This window comes from Apodemus sylvaticus, chromosome 6 (genome assembly GCF_947179515.1).
Source record: "Apodemus sylvaticus chromosome 6, mApoSyl1.1, whole genome shotgun sequence".
Taxonomy (NCBI): Eukaryota; Metazoa; Chordata; class Mammalia; order Rodentia; family Muridae; genus Apodemus; species Apodemus sylvaticus.
Genome location: NC_067477.1, coordinates 4,271,408 through 4,293,645, shown reverse-complemented (window position 1 = coordinate 4,293,645; position 22,238 = coordinate 4,271,408). Strand labels below are relative to the sequence as shown.

Genomic DNA, 22,238 nt, shown 5'->3' with positions numbered 1-22,238 from the left:
AATCATATTGACAAAGATTATAACTTGTAGAAACATGTAAGCTTAGAAAGCTTTATCTATCTCCGTATGCCTTTCCAACCTAGAATCCTCTTATTCCTGTGCAGATTACATGTTATTTAAGATTTACAGGATTTGATATTGACAGTACATGTTCATGGATCTGCAGAGATCTGCTCCAAAGGGGTGTCCTATTACTTATTGATTATTATATATGTATAATGATAACCAGAAAAGGATATTAATAGGAGGTATCTTTTCTAAATGTAGTCCCCCACAGCCTTGCTGAATGGGGGCTCACATGTCACAGATTTTATATTAATCTGAAGCAGGCCATTTCAGGATGATCACATGCTAGTATATTAGCTTGTCCCATTATGGCTCCTGACAATTACAGGGCTGGATTTGGAACAGGGAAGTCTATGAGTTTGAAATCAATGATTTATACATATTGCTGCAACATGCCACTACCTGAATCTCATGAAAGAAAGTGAGATGATTAAAAATATTCACTGACTAAGTGAGGTAACCCAGACTCAAAAGGTGAATCATAGTATGCACTCACTAATAAGTGGATATTAACCTAGAAAACTGGAATACCCAAAACATAATCCACACATCAAATGAGGTACAAGAAGAAAGGAGGAGTGGCCCCTGGTTCTGGAAAGACTCAGTGAAACAGTATTCAGCAAAACCAGAACGGGGAAGTGGGAAGGGGTGGGTGGGAGGACAGGGGAAGAGAAGGGGGCTTGCGGGACTTTCGGGGAGTGGGGGGGCTAGAAAAGGGGAAATCATTTGAAATGTAAATAAATTATATCGAATAATAAAAAAAATTCTCAAGGAAAAAAATATTCACTGAGAGTATTTCTTTTTTCTTGTTTTTTCTTTTATTTTATTAGATATTTGCTTTGTTTACATTTCAAATAGTATCTCCTTTCCTAATTACTCCTCCGAAAACACCTAAACCCATCTGCCCCATCCCTGCTTACCAACACCCCTCCTGGCATCCCCCAACACTGAGGCATGGAGCCTTCATAAGACCAAAGACCTCTCCTCTCATTCATGTCTGAAAAGGCCATCCTCTGCTACATGTGTAGCTGGAGCCATGGGCCCTTCCATGTGTACTCTTTTTTTTGGTGGTTTAGTCCCTGGGAGCTCTGGAAATACTGGTTAGTACGTATTATTGTTCCTCCTATGGTGCTGCAAATGTCTTCAGCTCCTTGTGTGATTACACTAGCTCCTCCATTGAGGACCCTATGCTCAGTCCATTGGTTGGCTGTGAGCCATGGGTATTTTGATCGCCTTTTAAGAAGGATCAAAATATCCACATTTTGGTCTTCCTTCTTGAGCTTCATGTGGTCTGTGAATTGTATCTAGGGAATTTCGAGTTTCTGGGCTAATATCCAATCATCAGAAAGTACATACCCTGTGTTCTTTTGTGATTGGGCTACCTCACTCAGGATGATCCACTTGTATAAGTTTTGATGACAGAGAGTGGATTTGTGCCAAACATTCTGTAAGTGTCTTTAACAGACTCGACAATTTTTAATCCAGGTGAGCCTGGGTAGAGACAGCCAGTCTGCTTAACAAACAAGGTCAAGAGTCAGAAGCAAAGCAGAATTAACTTGTCTTTGTATGGCCCAACTCATTCAGTTGTATATTAGCAACTTTCAGACACTAAGTCTGACTTCCCAGTGTGGGGGGGAGTGGTTTTGAGGATTCAGCTGCAATTTAGCAGCTATCAAACACAAAAGGTAGCCTCTGGGGTGAGGGAGGTAGCTTTGTGAATCAAGAGATAAGCTGTTATTTTTCAGGCAGAGTGGAGACTATATTTTAAATTAACTCAGCTGGCTGAAGAAAATTATTAGCCGTCTTCATAATTGGAATCTACAATATTGCAATTATTTCTAGACTGGTCCATGATTGAGTCAACTGATCACATTAAAGGAAAGAGAAGAGTCATTATAACTCCTCCTTTAAATTAATTTTTCTAAGTTAGTTTAACAGACTCCATGTTCTGTCCCACAAGGACTAAGAGCTTGAAGCAAGGCAGTTTAACTAAACTGGGACATAGGCAAGTAAAGTCACCATTGTCAGGGCACTCAGCAAGCCCACAAGTCAGCATTATCTACAGCATGCCACACCAATCACTCTGGCAGCTAGTATCCTGTTGTATCATTCTGTGGAAAAAAAACACAAACATGCCTTCTTCCCCATATTAAGTCAGGATCATGCCATATACCGAAAAGTGGATCCTTCCATCTCATCTACGCGTGAGCATGCCTAGTTATAGGGTGCTAAGACACTCAGTAAAGAGTTCCTTGGCATCCAAATTTTAAATTTTTCTTGAAAATATACAAGCATAATTTAAATAATATGCATAGGGTTATAATTTTTTCCTTTTTGTTTTTAAGAAGATATTGTTTTAAAATTTCCATATTACCTCATCCTTGAGGATTATAAAGAATTAAATTGTTGTTAAATTGATGTGAAAGACATCTCAAATGTTTGATGACTGTAATAAATAGCCAGTTCTATTATATTTTTTAATCTAAGTTGGGACACCAAGCATAGCCAATAATGTAGACAATGACTATGCAAGCATAGATAATAAACGTAGCATTTTAGTTGCTTTTCCTGTTAGAGCAGTTGCAACTAGAAAACCTAAAAATGTATCAATAGTCACATGCACATATTTTAATTTTCTAAAATCAGACATTATGAGAACCATTCATTTGTAGTCATTGATTAAGTCCTCTAGAATTAACACCATTATGTATTACAGGTAGAAATTGGGGACACCGAGAAAAAGGCTTTACAATTTCTTATGCACATTTTCTAAAAATATAAAATTATTCTCAAGCCATTACTATTTTGATAATGTAATGAATATGGTTGTATGGCCAATTTTTCCTATGTAAGGCTTATAGTCTGCCTGGGATACCAGTCTCATGTGACCTTGCCTTAAGGGGTCTTGTCCAGGTAAAATAGAATGAGCTCTTTTTTAAAGATTTATAAATTTATTGTATATAAGTATACTGTAGCTTGACCCATCCAGCAGGTCCAGTTATTCCAAGGTCCGGAAGAGGTGCTACCTGAGGGTCAAAAGGGGGAAGAAAGAAAGGGAGACCAAGCAATTGGGGTGTCTTTATGTCAAGGTCTCATTTAATGTGGGGGAGGCAAACGGGTGTTAAGGCTTACAGAGAAGAAATAACTTTCACACAAGAACAAAGGAGGGAAGGGCAGAGACATTCTTGGCTATCAGAAGCAGGAAGCAAAAAGGTCATCCGGTGGGGATCCCTGGTGTTTAGCCAGCAGGAATATTCTGCAGTTAGGGCAGGAACATTTTGTGGTATTCTCAGAATCTTCTCACACTGACAGCTCACGGGGAAGGCTCTAGTTAATTGTTCTCATATTTTAGCAGCCACCACCTTAGGGCCATGAGTAAGCATTAAATCTGAATAGCTCAGGATGGCTTCCCACATCTCTCCCCTAATTCTTTTTTAGAAGACTGAATGCTCTTTGGGGGAGATGGCTGGGCGGAGGGTGTCTAGACCGTAAATGTGTAGCCCACTCTGTCTTAGGATCAACCTCTTGATCCCCAGCTTTACCTGTCATAGGGTTACCTTGTCTTCCTCAATGCCCCGTGTCTTAGGTTGGTCAGGGGACAGAGGAAGTTGCCCATCATTGAGAAGGCTACCTTAGGTCAAATCATCTCACCTCCGGAGAAGCCCAGGGATGATAAATGGGGGCAAGGACATTATTTCAAGAGGTTTTGAAAATTGAGCCTCCCTGATGTCAGTGAGGAAGAGGCTTCTTCCTGGTCGCTCTGTGCCTTCGCATCCCCCGCCTCTCCAGTCTCCAGCCGATGGTACTGCACTGAAAGATAATTCTTAGGCAGAGGATAATCTATTTGTTATTTAATAAAGCAGGTTAATCATTGAAAGACCCAGGGACCAAAGGAGATTAATAGCAATAATCCTATGAAGGGTCCAAGGATAGAGGGTAATAAGGTAGAAAGCCATGGGGATGTGGAGAACCAGTTCTTATACCAGGACTCCTGTTGTTCTCATTCTTTCTTGCATTTTTCCAAACTTTCTTTTACTCTCCTCAGACTATCATCTACCAGCCCAGTCTTGTCTACATAAACACAGCATTCTTCTCTCTAAGGGCTGCGCAAAGTCCTCCTTGTTGGAGGAAGAGCAAATCAAGACCTCGCCCATTCTGTAAAACCACTTCTGATAAGGAGGCCACAGAATCCTTTAAATTGGCTAAACCATCTCTGAGTTCAGCCAGATCCTTATCAATGGCAGCACTGAGCATGTAATAGTGCTGCCGATTTTGTTGAGAAGTAACAAGGGAGGCAATGCCTGTGCCCATTCCGGCTGCCCCTAATCCTAGAATGACTGCAAGGGTGACAGCCAATATAGGCTCTCTCTTAGCTCTATGGGGCGTCTCGCTTCCACGTTCCCAAAATTTCAACAGATCTTCTGGTTCACAAATGCTAAATTTAGGTACTAATTGCACCAACACACAATAATCTCTTTTTTCTATAAACTGAGTGGTGATGAGAAAGGTAGTCAAGCCTGTAGAACAGGCCAGATAAGTGTGATTTGGAGCCAATAGGTACTCAGAATGCTCATAAATGGTAATTGTATGGTTGCAAGTTTCTAACAATTGTCACGGTGGGATCATGCTCTTTCCTAACACACAGCTTCCAATCCCTAAAACTTCAGTAAGAGTAATCTCTAGAGGAGTGCCAACAAGCTCCTTCGAATCATTGGTGTAGGTAAAATTTCCAAAGAGAGCTATACCCTCATAAAAGGGAGGGGAAGCTGAGAAACACATCCAGCAGTCTATATATCGGGTCAAATTAAGTTCTTGTTCCTTAAGAAGTAGAACAGAGGCAGAGGCATTAAGAATGGAAAATATCAATTGGGAGGAGGGCATAGGGCCCAGGGGTATGGTGGGCTGAAACAAGGGAGTCAATGAGGAACTTCTTGGAGCTCGTGTGGGGCCCTTAGGCCTTGAGGCTTCCTTAGGTGATGAAGGGGCAAGATTATGTAATTGCTGATTAGGTCCAATGGAAGCCCGATGCTCATTTGGGAGGGCCTTTGTTAACTTTATTGTGAAGGTCAATCCATTATCTTTCCCACTCTTATAAAGGCGCAATCACCATTCAGCTCCACGAGAATTTAGACAATCATAGTTTTTTCCAGGGGTCGTGAAAGATATTATGATGGGATTGCACCATCCATTTAGTGAGCTATCTCTCCCACATTGACTATTCAAGGGCATTTCATTGGGATCATAGATATTCTTGACAGGGAACTTTCTTTTAACTGTGATAAAATCCCATGAGGATGAAGGCTTCCAGTAAGTATCTCCTGTGGTCTTACAGCCCCAGGCAGCACAGTTGTAATCAGTGCTGTACCCACAACGGTAGCCCAAAGAATAGTCTCTATGAGAGGCCCCGGGGGCAAACATAAATTTCGTCCTTTATTAAGGCGAGACTAGCTCTACTGACTGTATTACTGCAGCCAGGCTCCGTGCTATAATCTGAGATCTCGGGGGCGTGCTCTAGAGGCAAATATTTGTCTGGTACACCCGAATCAGAATGGGCCCCTAGGGATAATTTACAAAGGTCCACTTCTAATGGGATCCAGGGTATTTGGGCTGCAACCTTGGAGATGGAATTGGCTACATACCAGCCTGATTTATGATGAGCCATATGTAATTGAAAATTTGGTAGGGGACTTATGGTGACTTTCCACCCCCAAGGGATTTACCCTCTCCAGAGTCATTATGAGAAGGAGAAGGCATATTCTTCAATGGTTACTCATGGTACTAGAAGAGAAAACATAGAATTTTCTCAGGAGCCACCCTGGAATTTGTTTTAAGGCTTCATTAATCTTTCAGGGAGCCATCTGGCTCCCCCTTCTTTAGAATTATAAATACAGGCAGACCCTTTTCCCCAGATGATAACAGGGTCTGGCCCCTGCCATTTCCCAGATAGGGGGTCTTTCCAAAGGGCTTGGGCATAATCCATATTTGTTGTGGGATGCCATAGGCAATCAGCAGTGGAGATGTTTACCTAGAGTTAAGAAATTTAAAACAAACAGGGCATGGGATAATAGGAGCTTAACATTGCCTTTAAAGGAATAGAGAGTTTCCTCAGTGGTGAGCTTTAAAAGGGTATTTTTAAGCATTTGATTGGCACGTTCAACAATCCCTTGACCCTGGGGATTGTAGGGGATGCCTATAATATGTTTTATATGTATATGAGAACAAAATTGCTTAAATGTTTGACTGGTGTAAGCAGGTCCATTGTCTGTCTTAAGTATTTTGGATTGGCCCATAACAGAGAAGGTAAATAACATATGAGAAATAACATTTTTTGTGGCCTCTCCACTCTGTGCAGAGGCACATAAAAATCCACTAAAGGTATCAACAGTCACATGCACAAATTTAAGTTTTCCAAAAGAGGGAACATGAGTAATATCTATTTGCCAAAGTTCTCCGGGGACAAGGCCCCTGGGATTAACTCCCAGATTCAGATCAGAAAGCAATATTAGACAACTTTTACAACGTTTCACAATTTGCATAGCCTGCTCTCGAGTTATTTTATATTTAAGTCTCAATGTTTGAGCATTTAGGCAATGAAGGGAATTAGCCATCTGAGCCTCTCGAAGTGAATCAGTAAGGGAGGCCAATACAAAAGCTGGTAGCGTTATCGGCCAAATCATTCCCCTTAGTTAGAGGGCCAGGTAGGTTTGTATGGGCCCTTATGTGTCCTACAAAGAATGGGCTAGTTCGAACCCTTTTATGCTGCTGTATCTTGAAAAGCAACGAGAAGGCCAGTGATGAAGGCTGTATAATGGGGACAACTTCAAGAACTTGGAGGGCTCTGACTACATAATGGCAATCTGAATAAAGAGTAAAACTCTCATCAATTGTTTTAAATACCTCAAGGGTGCCTCGTAATTCTACCAATTGAGCAGAGGCATAGGGCGTGTTAATATGAGAGGCCCAATTTCCAATGACAAAGGAAGCCCTTCCATTTTTTGATCCATCTATAAAGACAGTTAAAGCATCCCTTATAGGTTTTAATCACATAACTTTTGAAAAAACAAAAGGGGTGTTATAGAGAAATTGTATTAGTTTATCTCCTGGTAGGTGGGTATCAAACTTCCCTTGATAGCAGGCCAATAAAACAGTCCATTCATCATCTCTCTGTTGGAGCCAAGCAAGTTGCTCTTGTGAATAGGGTGAAATAATTATGTCTGGATCAGGCCAAAATAGTGGACAGCTGTTTTGAGCCCTAGAATTATGGTCTGGCAAACTAGGGAAGGGTGAGTAGGAAGTATTTTAGAGTGAGTGGCAGATAGGTGAATCCACATAAGTGGCTTTCCTCTCTGCCATAGAAGACTGTTGGTGTAAATGTTGTTGTGAAAATAATTTTAAAAAGATTCTTGGATGGGTCAAAATACCCTATAAATTGTTGGCTAATAGCCTGCTCCACTAATTGTAAAGAAATCTCAACTCTAGGGGAAAGAGGATCAGCACTGCCTTTCAGAATATCAAAGAGGGGTTTAAGATCGCCAGTGGTCAGCTTAAGATATGGTCTGAGCCAGTTAATGTCACCTAAAAGTTTTTGAAAATCATTTAAGGTCTGCAATTGCGATCTTCTGATTGTTAACTTTTGAGAGCAGACAGTAATAGGTCCTAGTTGAAATCCCAGAAACAAGAAGGGAAACTGTGTCTGGATTTTCTCGGGAGCTATAGCAATGCCTCTCTTTTGTAGAACAAAAACCAATTCTTGGGCTATTTTTGGGTTTCTGATAGATTAGCTGTTGAAACTAGTACATCATCCATGTAATGAATGATATAGGCCATTTGGATGGCGTATCCTTATTGGATCTATAGTCTGTGCCACTAATGCTGCCACAAGGTAGGACTATTAGCCATTCCTTGGGGTAATACTCGCCATTGAAAGCGGGAGTTGGGACCTGCATGATTAGTAATAGGGATAGAAAAGGCAAAACAAGTGCAATCCTCAGGATAAAGGGGGATGGAGAAAAAGCAGTCTTTTATATCAATCACTATTTTATGAAAGCCTTTGGGAATAGCTATTTGGGAGGGCAACCCAGGCTGTAGTGCCCCCATGGAGATCATGGTTTTGTTAACGTCTCAGAGATCTTGTAATAACTTCCAGTTGCCATTTTTCTTTTTTATGACAAATATGGGAGTGTTCCACTGGGAGGTGGAGGGTTTGAGGTGCCCCAGCGAAAATTGTTCCTGCACCAATCTTATGGCAGCCTGAACCTTTGCTTTAGGCATGGACCACTGATCGATCCAGACTGGGTCGTTTGATTTCCAAGATATTTTATCATCCTGGAGTGCAGGGGGATCAGCAGTCCTTATGAAAAAAGGTCTACACCTAAGCCTTTCCTATCTGTATTAGGGTTGGAAGCCAGGGGTTCTGTTATTCCCTGTTCATATTTACCCAACCATTTCCCAGGGAGGAACCCCATTTGTACCATTTGATTGGTAATAATCTCGTTAGGACTGCACATCATCATCCCCATTTGGGATAGAATATCTCTCCCCCAAAGGTTAGCAGGGAGTCCAGGTACTACAAATGGCCTAACTGTTCCTATATTCTTTTCCTTATCCCTCCAAGTTAGAAGCTTTGAGCTTTGTAATGTATCTTGTGACTGTCCTATTCCCCTTAAATATGTGGCCCATGGCCTCAAGTGGCTAAGCTGAAGGCCAGTTCCTGGAGGAAAGCACTGTTGTGTCGGCCCTGGTATCTAAAAGGCCCTGAAACTGTTTACCATCAAAGAACTTCCCATCTCTTCACCCCAATCTCATGAAAGGACATGGGCTTATTAAAATTAGTTCTTGAGAATATATCAGCATATGAAGATGGTGGTTGAAAGTACCTTTAATCCCAGGATTTGGGGGTAAGAACCCATGGTCTCTGAGTTTGAAGGTAACTTGTCCACACAGAGAGTTCCAGGACAACCAGAGTCACACAAAGTGTAACTCTTTAATTTGGGAAAACTAAACAAAACAAAGCAGCACTTTAACAGCATTGTTGATCATATCCTGAGAATCACATATTAGTTAAATCTGTAATCAAACATTTCTGTTCTAAAGTATAGACCAAAATGTAGTAGATATATGTGCTCACTTTAACTCATTAATATGGGTACATGCATATAGGTTTACTTTGCATATTCCAGCTCTGAAATAAAACACCAAGACATGTTTATTTACTACAGGTTTAAGCCTTATCTTACACTTTTTTCACACTAGTTCTTATAACTTAAAGTAATCCATCTTTAGTAATCTATGTTCTGCCAAAAGACTTGTTAGTTTCTACATTTTCAGCACTAGCCTGCTTCTTTCTTTGCATCTGGCTAGGAAAATCTGCTCCTGACTCTTTCCAAAAGTTCCCATCTCTCTCCAGAAGTCCTGCCTATTCTCTCCTCCTTTGTGACTGGCTATCAGCTTATTAAACCAGTCAAGGGTCAGGAGAGGGAATGTTCACACAATATTAGAGATATGAAGATATTATGGAATACTTGTCTGTACTCAACTTTCTGCTGCCCAGAAATCAGTATATGAATAATACAATGGCAGCCTTCACACAATGCACAATAAAATCACTCCAACAGTAAAAATGTGGATCAATTTCACTACTTTAATACTCCTTCACTCTGAATCTTACATGCAAGGTCACTATGAAATTTTCTTATGAAATAAGAATTAATACTTAGTCCCTTTCCTCAATACTTAACTACAATTTTGAGCAAGACTATAAACTAATCTTTGCTGTCTTCCAAGCTCCAGCACAATTTCCTAATCCTTCAGATATTCTGATACAATTTAGAGGCATGTTGTGACACTGTGTCTGGCACTGTAATAAAAGAGTCCTCAGATTTCAGATTACATTTTATGCTTCCAATTTAGATAAAGGTTAGATATTTTCATATGTTGTTATCTTTTAAATATTTTTATTCAAAGACTTGGAGTTTTTACCAGTTACCTCTTTCACTTGCTTGGCTTCAATTTCCAATTAAATGATTTATTCAACTATCAGGTAAAATGTCTTCCTGGTGACAAAGAAGACCGTCATATTTTGTCATTGATATTTCTGTAGCATTTCTAGAAGTGTGGCATAGATTTTAGGAACTAGCACAAAATGAAGAATATTAAAAGCAGTAATGGAAAAGTTCAAGTAACATATAAAGGCAGACCTATTAAAATAACACCAAACTTCTCAACAGAGACTCTGTATGGCAGGATATCCCGGGGAGATATCATATAGACCCTAAGAGAACACAAATGCCAGCCAAGACTACTATATCAAACAAAACTCTTAATTACCATAAGTGGAGAAACCTATATATTCCATGTCAAAAAATTGCACAGTATCTTTATGCAAATCCGACCCTACAAAGGATAAGAGATAGAAAACAACAACACAAGGAGTGAAACTAAACCCTAGAAAAAACAAGAAATAATCTTCTTTCAACAAATCCAAAAGAAGATGGCCAAAAAATATAATTTCACCCCTAACAGCAACAAGGGGGAATAAAATGCTCACAGGAGAGATTTGGGATAAAGAAATGAGAGAAATGGAGGAAAGCAGAGCAAGATAATGTATAAAAGGAGACATGGATGTATATAGAGGGTCAGGAATTTGAAAAGAGGTGTGCAACAATGGGAGATGGAGATCTTGGAATAGCCACCAGCAAGTCCCAGATGCCAGAAAAGCAAGAGGAGCCCAGGATCCAACAGGGATGAGATTAGCTGAAATGCCCAAAAAAGGGGAGGGAGAACCTGTAGAGATCATATCCAGAGGCTAGGCAGGGCTCACAGCTGGGGGATGGGGCCATCCACTCATCTCCAAATTCTTAAACCAGAAAGGCTCCTGTCTAAAGGAAATAGGGGGACAAAGTGTGGAACAGAGACTGAAGGAAAGTTATCCAGACACCTCCCCACCTGGGGATCCATCTCATATATGAACACCAAACCCAGACACTATTGCAGATGCCAAGAGGTGCTTACTGACAGGAGCCGGTTATAGCTGTCTCCAGAGAGGCTCTGACAAAGGCTGACAAATACAGAGGCAGATGCTGGCAGCCTACCATTGGACTTAACACCAGTCCCCAATGCAGAAATTAGAGAAAGAACTGAAGGAGCTGAAGGGGTTTGCAACCCCATAGGAAGAAGAACAATATCAACCAACCAGAACCCCCAGAGCTCCCTGGGACTAAACCACCAACCAAAGAGTACACATAGAGGGACTCATGTCTCCAGCCACATGTATAGTATAGCATAGGATGGCATTATCTGACATCAATAGGAAGAGAAGGCCTTGGTCTTGTGAAGGCTCCATTCCCCAATGTAGGGGAATGTCAGGGCAGTGAGGTAGGAGTGGGGGCAGGGGAGCATTCTCATAGAAGCGGGGGAGGGCGTGAGGGGGGTTTAAAGAGGGGAAGCCAGGAAAGGAGATAACATTTAAAATGTAACTACATAAAATATCCAATAAAAAATAAATAAATAAAAAAAGTTCTGGTCTCTTGGAATCCAGGTATATTTTTATCATGATTTTTTCTGATAAAGGATTTCCATTCCCTAACACCTTCCTGGTCTTCTCCAAGCTCCATTCTGTTTCTTTATCTAACTGGAACCTAAAAATAATTTTGAAAAGTAAACAAATAGGAATAAAACAAAACAAACAGAAGAAAAGTCAACCAAAAATGAAGAACAAGAAACACATGTGGATGGAGAGACACACGTTCACAAATAATCTATAGAAAAAGCTGAGCAAAGTGTATGTGATGAATCATGAGAGGTGATGCCGTATCAGTATAGGTCCACGTTCTAAAAAGGCTAGTGACTGTAGGGATGATTGCTGAGACTGGGAGGGAAGTAAATAAATATGGTCTCAAACAGGTATCATCTCAGAACCTACTTAATTGAACAGGTATATACAATGTGATGGTTAATGAGTTCCATGAAAAATGATTTAATAATATTTTGACCAACCTACTGGAAATATATTTACTAGCCTGTGCGTTCTGATATAAATATTTCTCACATTCTAAGAGACTGGAACTTCTGTTGAAACACACAGGCAGAGTTAGCAACACAACTCAGGATCTAGAGATATTTTTATCATGTGTCATCACACTTGTACTTTTTATTGTTTTAGGGAGCAAGAAACATGTTAATGGAGGTGGTAACTGATGAAGAGATAGGGAAGGTATGGTGTTCTGTAGGTTTGCCCTAAACCACCGTCACTTTAGTCCTAGAAGTTTTTTTTAACAAAGATGACAAAGGCACTATGGGACCGTGAGGAGGAAGCAGTGAGTGGACATTCAAAATTACAGTTTCTGAATAAGTGTAAAGATTAGCCTTTCTGCCATCTCAGTCTGGTTGCTGCTTTCAACTCCTCCAGAGTTTCTGACACACTCAGGATGTGACTACAACACTGTGTCTAGGACAGTAATAGAGAGCAGTGTCCTCAGATGTCAGACTGCTGAGCTCCATGTAGGTTGTGCTGGAGGATTTGTCTGCAGTGAGTGTGTGCTTGCCCTTGAACTTCTCATTGTAGCTAGTACTACCACTTGCAGGATTAACAACTCCAATCCATTACAGGCCATGTGTGGGTGACTGCTTCACCCAGTCCATTTCATAGTCAGTGAAGGCGTAGCCAGAAGCCTTGCAGAACAGCTTCACTGGAGTCTCAGACTTCACCAGCTCACCTCCAGGCTGCTGCAGCTGAACCTGGGAGTGAACACCTGTGGAGAGAAAAACAGTGTGGATGCCATTGTCAGCTCAAGCCCCATCTCTTCTTCAGATTAGAAACTGGTGAGTCCCTTATCTGCAGTTACTGACAGGAGGAAGAGAAAGACCCAGCTACATTCCATGGTTAGAGTTGGTGTGTTCAGGGACTGTGAGGAGGACACTGATCACAAGATGTTTTCAGGGTGTTGACATCACTGTATTTACTGCCATACACTCTGGTAATTTGCATATTCATGAGCAGGGTCCATCTTAGATAAGAACCTAGTCCATCTGGAGAAGAACTGGAGAGGAAGGACTGGGAAGGCACATTGGTCAGTCAGCAGAGTACTCAGGTCCTAATTCTCTGAGGAAATGCATCCCATACACATTCCATGAACCCTAGGCAAATGTTGTAAGCTCTCAGATTTTTTGCCCTGAATCTGTTGCTTGACTTTGGCACAATTTTAAGACATTGATTTACACATGATGCTTTGTGATAATGACAATGAGGATGACGACGAAGATGACAACAGTGATGTTGGTGAAAATTTCCAAAAATAGCTAACTTTTTGAAACTTTAGGGACTTCTTTCAGATATTTCTAACAGATTATAGAATACAAAACTCACTAAATAACTAAAAGTAAATGTGCTTAAAATATTTACCTATCAATGATTATTGCAGCACTACCATGAATAACTAAATTATGGATATAAGTTTTACACGTGTGAACAAAGGATTTTATGACTAAGGCATGTATACATAAACACACACATATATACATATATATTTGTTTATACACATATATATGTGTGTGATGTGAAGTTAAAAACTTCATTTATATGCATAAATGAATGCATATAAATGAATGAAATGAATAAGCAATTTACAATGATTTTGGAAAAGTGGATGCAATTAGATAAACCTATATAAATTAAGACAATCTCAAAAATCACATACATTAAGTGAAACTCTCCTTATTACTTCTTATTTATTTCATAGTTATATGCAACTATGTATACAAATATATGATATCGTATCACTGAAATTGTCTAGTAGAATAGAGGAAAAATAGTACAGACAAGAGGTTACAGAAGAAATATGCACAGTGTACAAAATATATTTTTATGAAAATTCTATATACATGTAAAGTTGTTATTTTATATCTCATAATGATTTTATTCTTTGTGATTTTCAATCATATATGAAATACGTTATGATCTACCACCACTCTCAGTACTCTCACCACAGTCTACCATCACTAGGTCCCTGTGATTCTCCTTGGGACCTTCCTAAAACTCTTTTTCCAAACATACTGATCTTCTATTTAATTAACTAATAACACAGTGAGTTTTATTATTACTACCTATATATACATATATAGGATTATCTCTACTAAATAGTGAACTTCCAGAAATTTTTGCCAATACAGAGATTATATTTTGCGTATCAATCATCGAAAGCCAAAAGACATTCAGCTTGCAGTGGGTCCTAAGAGTTCCTCCCCATCCATGTTGTAATTTTTAAAGTGTTATGGTATTCTTAGTAGTGGTAAAAAGGTACACCCGAACCAAGTTGGATATATTAACTTCAGAGGATGACTTACACTTATGCTAAGCTTGCCAGTAGACATCTCTACCTGCTCAGTCATTTCTAGGTCTCACATGTGGTAATTTTCACTGGTTTGATTTGAATGTATCTTGTGCTGGTAAATACAGCTACTCAAATGGCTCAAATGGCATCTTGTTGTAGACATACTTGTACATTCATGTTTATTCACAGCATGTTATTCATGGTCTTTTCACAACATATAGAGGAAGAAACCATCCCATATTTCTAATAAAGCATAAATAAAAAGGACATAGTCATACATATAGAAAAGTGAGTATTACCCAGTGATAAATCATAAATTATCTGATCTGCAAGAGTCTTATGGAACTGGAAAATATATACTGAATAGGTCACCTACACACATTAGGCATGTGCTTCATGTTCTCATTCATAAATGTTCCAAGAACTGAATATTTTGTTTTGGTGTATTTAATTGTAGAAGCCAAGGGAATAGAATTTGGTCACTACAGTATAAGGAATTTACAAAGATGACACAATAAATAGAGAGAGAATAGAGAAGAAAACATTTTAAAATTGAGCAGATTGCAAGAGCCAGACTGGATGCAAAATTCCAAGGAAAGAGCAACTTCCAGACACAATTTGACTGATGCTTTTATGAATTCACAGAGAGTGTGGCTGCAGACACAGAGCCTGAGGCAAATCAACCCAGATAAACTTGGGAGAAGGAAATGAGTGCAGGCTTTCAGCCCGAACCAAGAAGAAGTGCAGCTGACACTCGTGAAAAGGAATAGTTTTCACCAGTGGAGTCTCTCCTGCGATGTTAATTAATCATAGAAGACATGCTTATTAGTTGATTCCAACAAAAAACATTACCTCAATAGAATTTTTGGAGACATTGTCTTGTTCAAAACCCTTTGTATCATTTACCTTTTGTCTATATATCATGGCTACAGAATTGAGGTTTTATTTGAGTTTCTCTCTCTCTCTCTCTCTCTCTCTCTCTCTCTCTCTCTCTCTCTCTCTCTCTCTCTCTGTGTGTGTGTGTGTGTGTGTGTGTGTGTGTGTGTGTGTGGTGTTTGTTTTTTATTATCTTTTGCTTTGTTTCCATTTGTTTTTATTCCTCCTTAAATTTCTTTTTTTCTTTTTCTTTTTGCTGTTATTCAGAAAGGAAAATGGTATGTATTTCATGAATTTGGAGGCAGGAAGAATCTGAAAATAGTTAGGGCGGGAAAATCAGTTATTAGAAAACACTGTATGAATTTTATTCAAAAAATTATAAAAAAACAAATAAAAGCAAGTGAACATAAATCTAAGAACTATTTAGCAAAAAATCTTTACTGAGTTTGAGCATGGAGACATCATATGTCAATCAAAGCAGGGCAAATCAGTTAATACACTTGAGAGAATACAGAGTCGCTTCCACACAAGCTTATCTCTCTATAGGGATTATTGGTCTCGTTGTGCCCCCTACTAGTCATGAATGCTCCTGAAAATAGGTTTGTCATGGTTTAAACTGAAGTTTCAAAGTCTGGTTTAAGAAAAACCTTATGTGGGTTGGTGAGCAAGAGGAGGAGGGATGGGATAGGGGATTTTCTGAGGGGAATCCAGGAAAGGGAATAACATTTGAAATGTAAAGAAAATATCTATGAAAATAAAAAAAAAGAAAACCTATCCATTAACTTCAGTGTTGACAGAGTTCCACTGAAGAGAGAAATGGCTCATTTGCCTGGGCATGATGATTTATGCATCAGCAATTTTAAGTTGTGCCAATATTACTATAATGTCTCTCTTGAAGCCAGGTTCCTGCTTGATGGCAGTTGTATTCAGCTCTTGCAGTTCCCATTTCTAAAAACATAATGACAGAAGGCCCATGTTCTCTAAAATCTGTAGGACAGATTATTGAGACTGGGAACACTATTATGGGACCATATATTAACATATAACCTCAGAATCTACCTCAGTTAGCATGTACATTCATTAAGGTGATAAATGAAGTCTGTGAAACTTGATATAACATTATTTCTATCCATCATACAGAAATTAAACTTTTGTGGCTTTGTCAGAAGCCATTTTGCCTACTTCTGTGAAAGACCATATGTCAGTCAGAGTCAAGGAAGGAGGGCTGAATGTTCTGTTAATCTTGGAAGAAGGAAATGGGAGGCTTCTGGATGGCAATAGATATCCAATATATGTCAGGTATTGTCTCTGCCTGATTATGACTTTGTTCCCTATGACAGTGTAAAGTCTATAGGAATATGATAATTAAACTTGGGGTTGCCATAGTATTCACTAGACAGCCCTCTGCTTTCTAACATTTGTTTCAGTCTTCTTCTCCATCTGTCCTATAGTCATCCTCACTCCCTCTTTAGTAGACTTTTCGACTTTATGCATGCAGGAACAATGCAGCTATGTATTCTGATATTAATTACCTTCACATTCCAAGAGCCTAGATCTTCTGTTGGACCACACAAGCAGCGATAGCAAACCACCTAGAAGTCACTTAAGACTTATGACTGCGAAAGGGCTTTTTTTTTCTTTTTTCTTTTTCTTTCTTTTTTTGGTCTTTTTTCCTGTTTTTTATTGAATATTTTCTTGATTTACGTTTCAAATGTTATGCCCTTTTCCAGTTTCCCCCCCTCTCAGAAACTCCCATCCCATTTCTCCCTCCCCCTGCTTCTATGAGGGTTCTCCTCCACCCACACCATTCCCACCTCCCCATCCTCAATTCCCCTAGACTGAGGCATCTATCAAGCCTTCATAGGACCAAGGACATCTCCTCCCATTAATGCCTAACAAGGCAATCCTCTGCTACATATGCATATGGAGTCATGTGTACTCCTTGGTTGATGGCTTTGTGCATCAGAGCTCTGGGGGAACTGGTTGATTGATGTTGTTATTCTTATGAAGTTGCAAACCCCTTCAGTTCCTTTAGTCCTTTCTCTATCTCCTCCACTGGGGAATCCATGGTCAGTCCAATGGTTGACTGAGAGAATCTACCTCTGTATTTCGAAGGTTCTGACGGGGCCTCTCAGGAGAGAGCCATATCAGGCTCCTTTCAGCAAGCATTTCTTGGAATACACAATAGTTTGGTGACTGTGTATGGCATGAATCCCCAGGTGGGATGGTGTCTGGACGACCTTTCCTACTGTCTCGCTCTACTTTATATTTCCATATTTTCTCCTGTGAGAATTTTGTTCCCCTTCTCAGAAAAACTGAAGCACCCACACTTGGATCTTCCTTCTTCTTGAGCTTCATGTAGTTTGTGAATTGTATCATGGGTACTCAGAGATTTTAGGCTAATATCCACCTATCAGAGAGTGCATACCATGTGTGTTCTTTTGTGACTGGGTAACCTCAATTAGGATGATATTTTGTAGGTTGCCCAAAAGTTGATGGGATTTTACAGAACAAATTCATACTATAATTTATTCCCAGCTATTCCAGTGAAAGTGCTAATCTTTCTCAGATTCCAAAGATAATTTTGTCATGCATAATCACAGTTATCCTTTTTTGTTTTATTAAAGAAGAAATATGTCAATGGAGGCTGTCACTGGTGAAGAGAATGACAAAGTATGGGGTACTTAAGGAGCAGACTAAATCAGCATCAAAGAATTCAGAGATGTGCTGTTGAAAAGTTAATAAACTGCACCAGAGGTCTCTAAAAAAGAGACACAAAAATGGACTATAAAAATGATTGCATCTCAGCAAATCTTCAGGATAATCTTCTCTGACTCATATTAGTCACAGGAAGCTTCCTGCACCTCCAGGGTTTTTCACATGTTCAGGATGTGGTTGCAACACTGTGTCTTGCACAGTAATAGACTGCAGAGTCTTCAGATGTCAATCTGTTAAGCTCCATATAGGCAGTGCTGGAGGATTTGTCTACAGTCAGTGTGGCCTTGCCCTTGAATTTTTCATTGTAAGCAGTACCACCATATGCATTAATAGCTCCAATCCACTCTAGGCTTTTTCCATGACTCTGCTTCACCCAGGACATCTCATAGTCAGTGAATGTATAGCCAGAAGCCTTGCAAGAAATCTTCACTGAGGCCCCAGGCTTTACCAGCTCAGGCCCAGACTGTTGCAGCTGGACCTGTGAGTGGACACCTGTAGAAGGAAAGACAGAGTGGATGTCATTGTCACCTGAGAGTATCTCAGAATCTCAAGCCTGTTGCTGTGAGCCACTTACCCGTAGCTGTTGCTACCAGGAAGAGGATGATACAGCTCCACCCCATGGTGAAGTCCTCTATACTAAGTGACTGTACAGACAACAGTAATCTTATGATTTTGAGGGATGTAGACATCCCTATATTTACCACCATAGACTCACATGATTTGCATATTCATGAGCAGGGTACATTTTAGATAAAGGCCTAGTCCTGCTGAAGAAGAAGGGACACCTGAGGGACACCTGAGTTAAAAATCAGGACATAGAGGCCCAAGCCCTAATTCTGTCTGAGGAAGTTCATCCCATACCTCATCTCTGAGATTGTGCTGAGGCTATGGATGTAACTAACATCAGGGCCTGTGCTCTAAAAAGATTTGCATCCTGAAACAGTGCCTCCTCTTCTGCCACAGTTAAGAGATAGATTTACAGGTTGTTACAAGAAGGACACACTAATGGCAAAGTTAAAAAAGAGCTAGGTTGTTAGAATTTACAACCTCCTTTCAATACATACAAGTATCATTTGCCTTTCCAACATACAACCTCCTTTCAATACATACAAGTATCATTTGCCTTTCCTTTAGTATATAACTATACTAAAAAATTGTTGCCCAAACAACGAAAACTAAATATACTTCAGAAAGAGTTGTACATGAATGATTTTTACAGCACCATCACAATAAATAAATTATGGAAATTAACTGTGTATCTGTAAACAGAAGATTTCATCAAGAAGAGTATCATATGTGTGTCGGTGTCTGTGTGTGTGTGTGTGTGTGTGTGTGTGTGTGTGTCAAGAAAATATAAATCTATGACATGCTTAACAAAGAATTGTCACAGTTTTTGAGCATGGAAACATTACATGTCAATCACAATAGTTACATGTAAGTTAAGAAAGGAAACCACAGAGGATACAGTCTCCCACACAAGCACCACATCTCTCTGCTGGGGATTGTTGGTCCCACTGTGCCCCCTACTGGTCCTGAACCCACCTGCAGATAGGTTTTTCTTTTTTTTTTTTTTTCAGATAAGTTTTTCAATGTTTACTCTGAAGTTGCTCAGTCTGACTTGAGCAAAAAGTTATCCCTGCAACTCCAGTTCTAACAGGGCTCAGCTGCAGGGATAAATGGTTCTTGTTTACTTGTAGAGTTAACTGATGTCTCAGTGTCTGAATTTAAGTTCTTTCTGCATTATCATCAATGACACTCTCAAAGTCATCCTCTTTCCTAGTGGCATTTGGATACAGCTCTAGATGTTCCCATTTGTAATAAAGTGTACACAGAGAGATCAGGGTCTTTGTTATCTTCATCAGGCTGTACCCGGGCAAATGCAGTAGAAGATAGAAAGAGTCTTGGTCTAAGATGTATCACCCCGTTTTCCATGTATGAATTATTGGAACATTCACATACATCAAAAAGAGGAAGTACCACTATGATACTCACAGAGAAGTTAACATTACAAAAGAAATTCAATTTGATTAGGAGATAGAAATCAAGGAAATATATTCAGCAACTCCATCTGTTTCCCAATCTTCATGAACATACATTTAATGGGATGAGGGTAGAGAGGAAATTTCCATAATAGGGATTCTAATTGGTAGAGAATATGTGTGCCTAGAAAGCTTTATCTCTGCCTGAGTAGCTTTACAATCCAGGGTCCTCCTATTCTGGGGCAGTGCATGTGTTTGCAAAGCTTTTCGGGAGGTGAGGGTTTGCTAAAGAAAGATGGATTTGGAATATGGTCCCAGGAATCAGAGAAAACAATAGCATTGTGTAGGAATATGTTTACATATGTAGTAGATTACCTGAAATGTAGCTACACATATTGAAACAAAAATCCATATTAAATGAACTCAGAATATTCATATATATTGTGCTCAAATTTCAGGTTAACAAATTGGATGCAACAAATATTGCAAGAAAACAAGAGGAGAACCAGTTAAATGCATGTTCTACCATCCATACCTGCTCAGAATCCCTGTGATGTGCTGGATAATATCTATAATGCTGTACTTCATATTTCAGTACATTGGAATGCTAATGACTCACATAAGATACAATGCATAGGAATGAAAAATTAATTATGTAGTATGGGTTTATATTGACATCTTCTTCATATAATGTAATCCATTCACAAATGTCTAGACTCCATACAATTGTAAATATATAATATAAGCTTATTCTTCTAAGAAATCTAATATGAGGATCATAATACTTGCTGATCTCATGCAATGTCTGTATAGGAGATTTCCTTGAATAAATGGACATGTTGATTTATAGCATTTTTTGCATTCATTGTGAATTACTTTCCATTCTTCTTTGGTTAGATCCTCTTTTCATCAATCATAAACCCCTAGATGTTTTTTTTAGACCTTACTATATTTTATAATTCTGAACACCACCTATGGGATTGTGCCCTAATTCACTATTCTGGATGTCTATGCAAAAGGCATTATGTCTGGAAATTGGCTCACATCTTCTCATTCTGATTCATTCAAAAATGGATACACCATGGTGTCGTCAGATATCACATACATTAGATACAAGAATAGCCACTTTAGAGATGTTGTAAGGAGCAGTATGAATCTGTGCCCAGAGCTGATCCTGTGCCACAGTGATCTATAAGAAAATACCATATGGAGAGAATCAGTCTCCTTGGATTGCTGACTCATCTATGAGCAGAGGTAAGGACACCACTTCTGCTCAAATTCCTGGTCCAAGAGGGACCCACTCTAAGCCATCAGGACACTGGAACCAGGGAACAGCCAGGGACAGGTTCCTTCCCATTTCTGTCTGCACCCTGGAGCTGAAACTATACACAATTCTCCATAGCTATGTTCCTTCCAGAGAGAAATAGTCTCCCAGGGGTTCTGGCACACAGGCTTACAAGAGGGACAAACCACATTCAGAGACAGCAAGACCAGCTAACACCAGAGATAACCAGATGATGATAGGCAAAGAAAAGAACACAAGCAACAGAAATCAAGACTACTTGGCATTATCAGAACCCAGTTCTCTCTCCAGAGTGAACCCTAGATAACCCAACACAACAGGAAAGCAAAACTCTGATTTAAAATCACATCTCATGATGGCAGAGTACTTTAAGAATGAGATAAATAACTCCCTTAAAGAAATACAAGATAATACAAGTAAACAGGTCCATAAGAAGTCCATAAGAAGAAAGACAAAAAAATCCCTTAAAGAATTGCAGGAAAACACAAAGAGGTAAAGGAATTGAACAAAACCATCCAGGATCTAAAAATGGAAGTAGAAAGAATAAAGACATCATTACAAAGGGGGACAACCCTGGAGATAGAAAACCTAGGAAAGAAATCAGAAGGTGTAGATGCAATCATCATCAACAGAATACAAGAAAAAGAAGAGAAAAGCTCAGGTACAGAATATACCATAGGAAACAAACTAAACAGTCAAAGAAAATGCAAAATGCAAAAAGCTCCTAACCCAAAACACCCAGGAAATCCAGGACAAAATGAGAATATCAAAGCTAAGAACAATAGGTATAGAAAAAGTAAAGATTGCCAACTTAAAAGGGCAGTAAATATCTTCATCAAAATTATGGAAGAAAACTTCCCTAGCCTAAAGAAAGAAATGCCCATGAACATACAAGAAGCCTACAGAACTCCAAATAGATTGGACCAGAAAAGAAATTCCTCCTGTCACATAATAATCAAAACACCAAAT

The 22,238-nt window shown here is 39.4% G+C and overlaps 3 gene segments (V, D, J or C); all 3 read right to left on the bottom strand.

The window, feature by feature from the left end:
* LOC127686811 (Ig heavy chain V region 108A-like) overlaps window positions 1-22,238 on the bottom strand; it is a 111,185-nt gene that overhangs the window by 42,427 nt on the left and 46,520 nt on the right.
* The window catches only part of LOC127687761 (Ig heavy chain V region VH558 A1/A4-like), a 59,071-nt gene that overhangs the window by 31,802 nt on the left and 5,031 nt on the right, over window positions 1-22,238 (bottom strand).
* On the bottom strand, window positions 18,139-18,665 carry LOC127686809 (Ig heavy chain V region 108A-like). The segment is given in 2 exon segments: window positions 18,139-18,479; window positions 18,562-18,665. Coding segments are annotated over 2 exon segments (372 nt in total).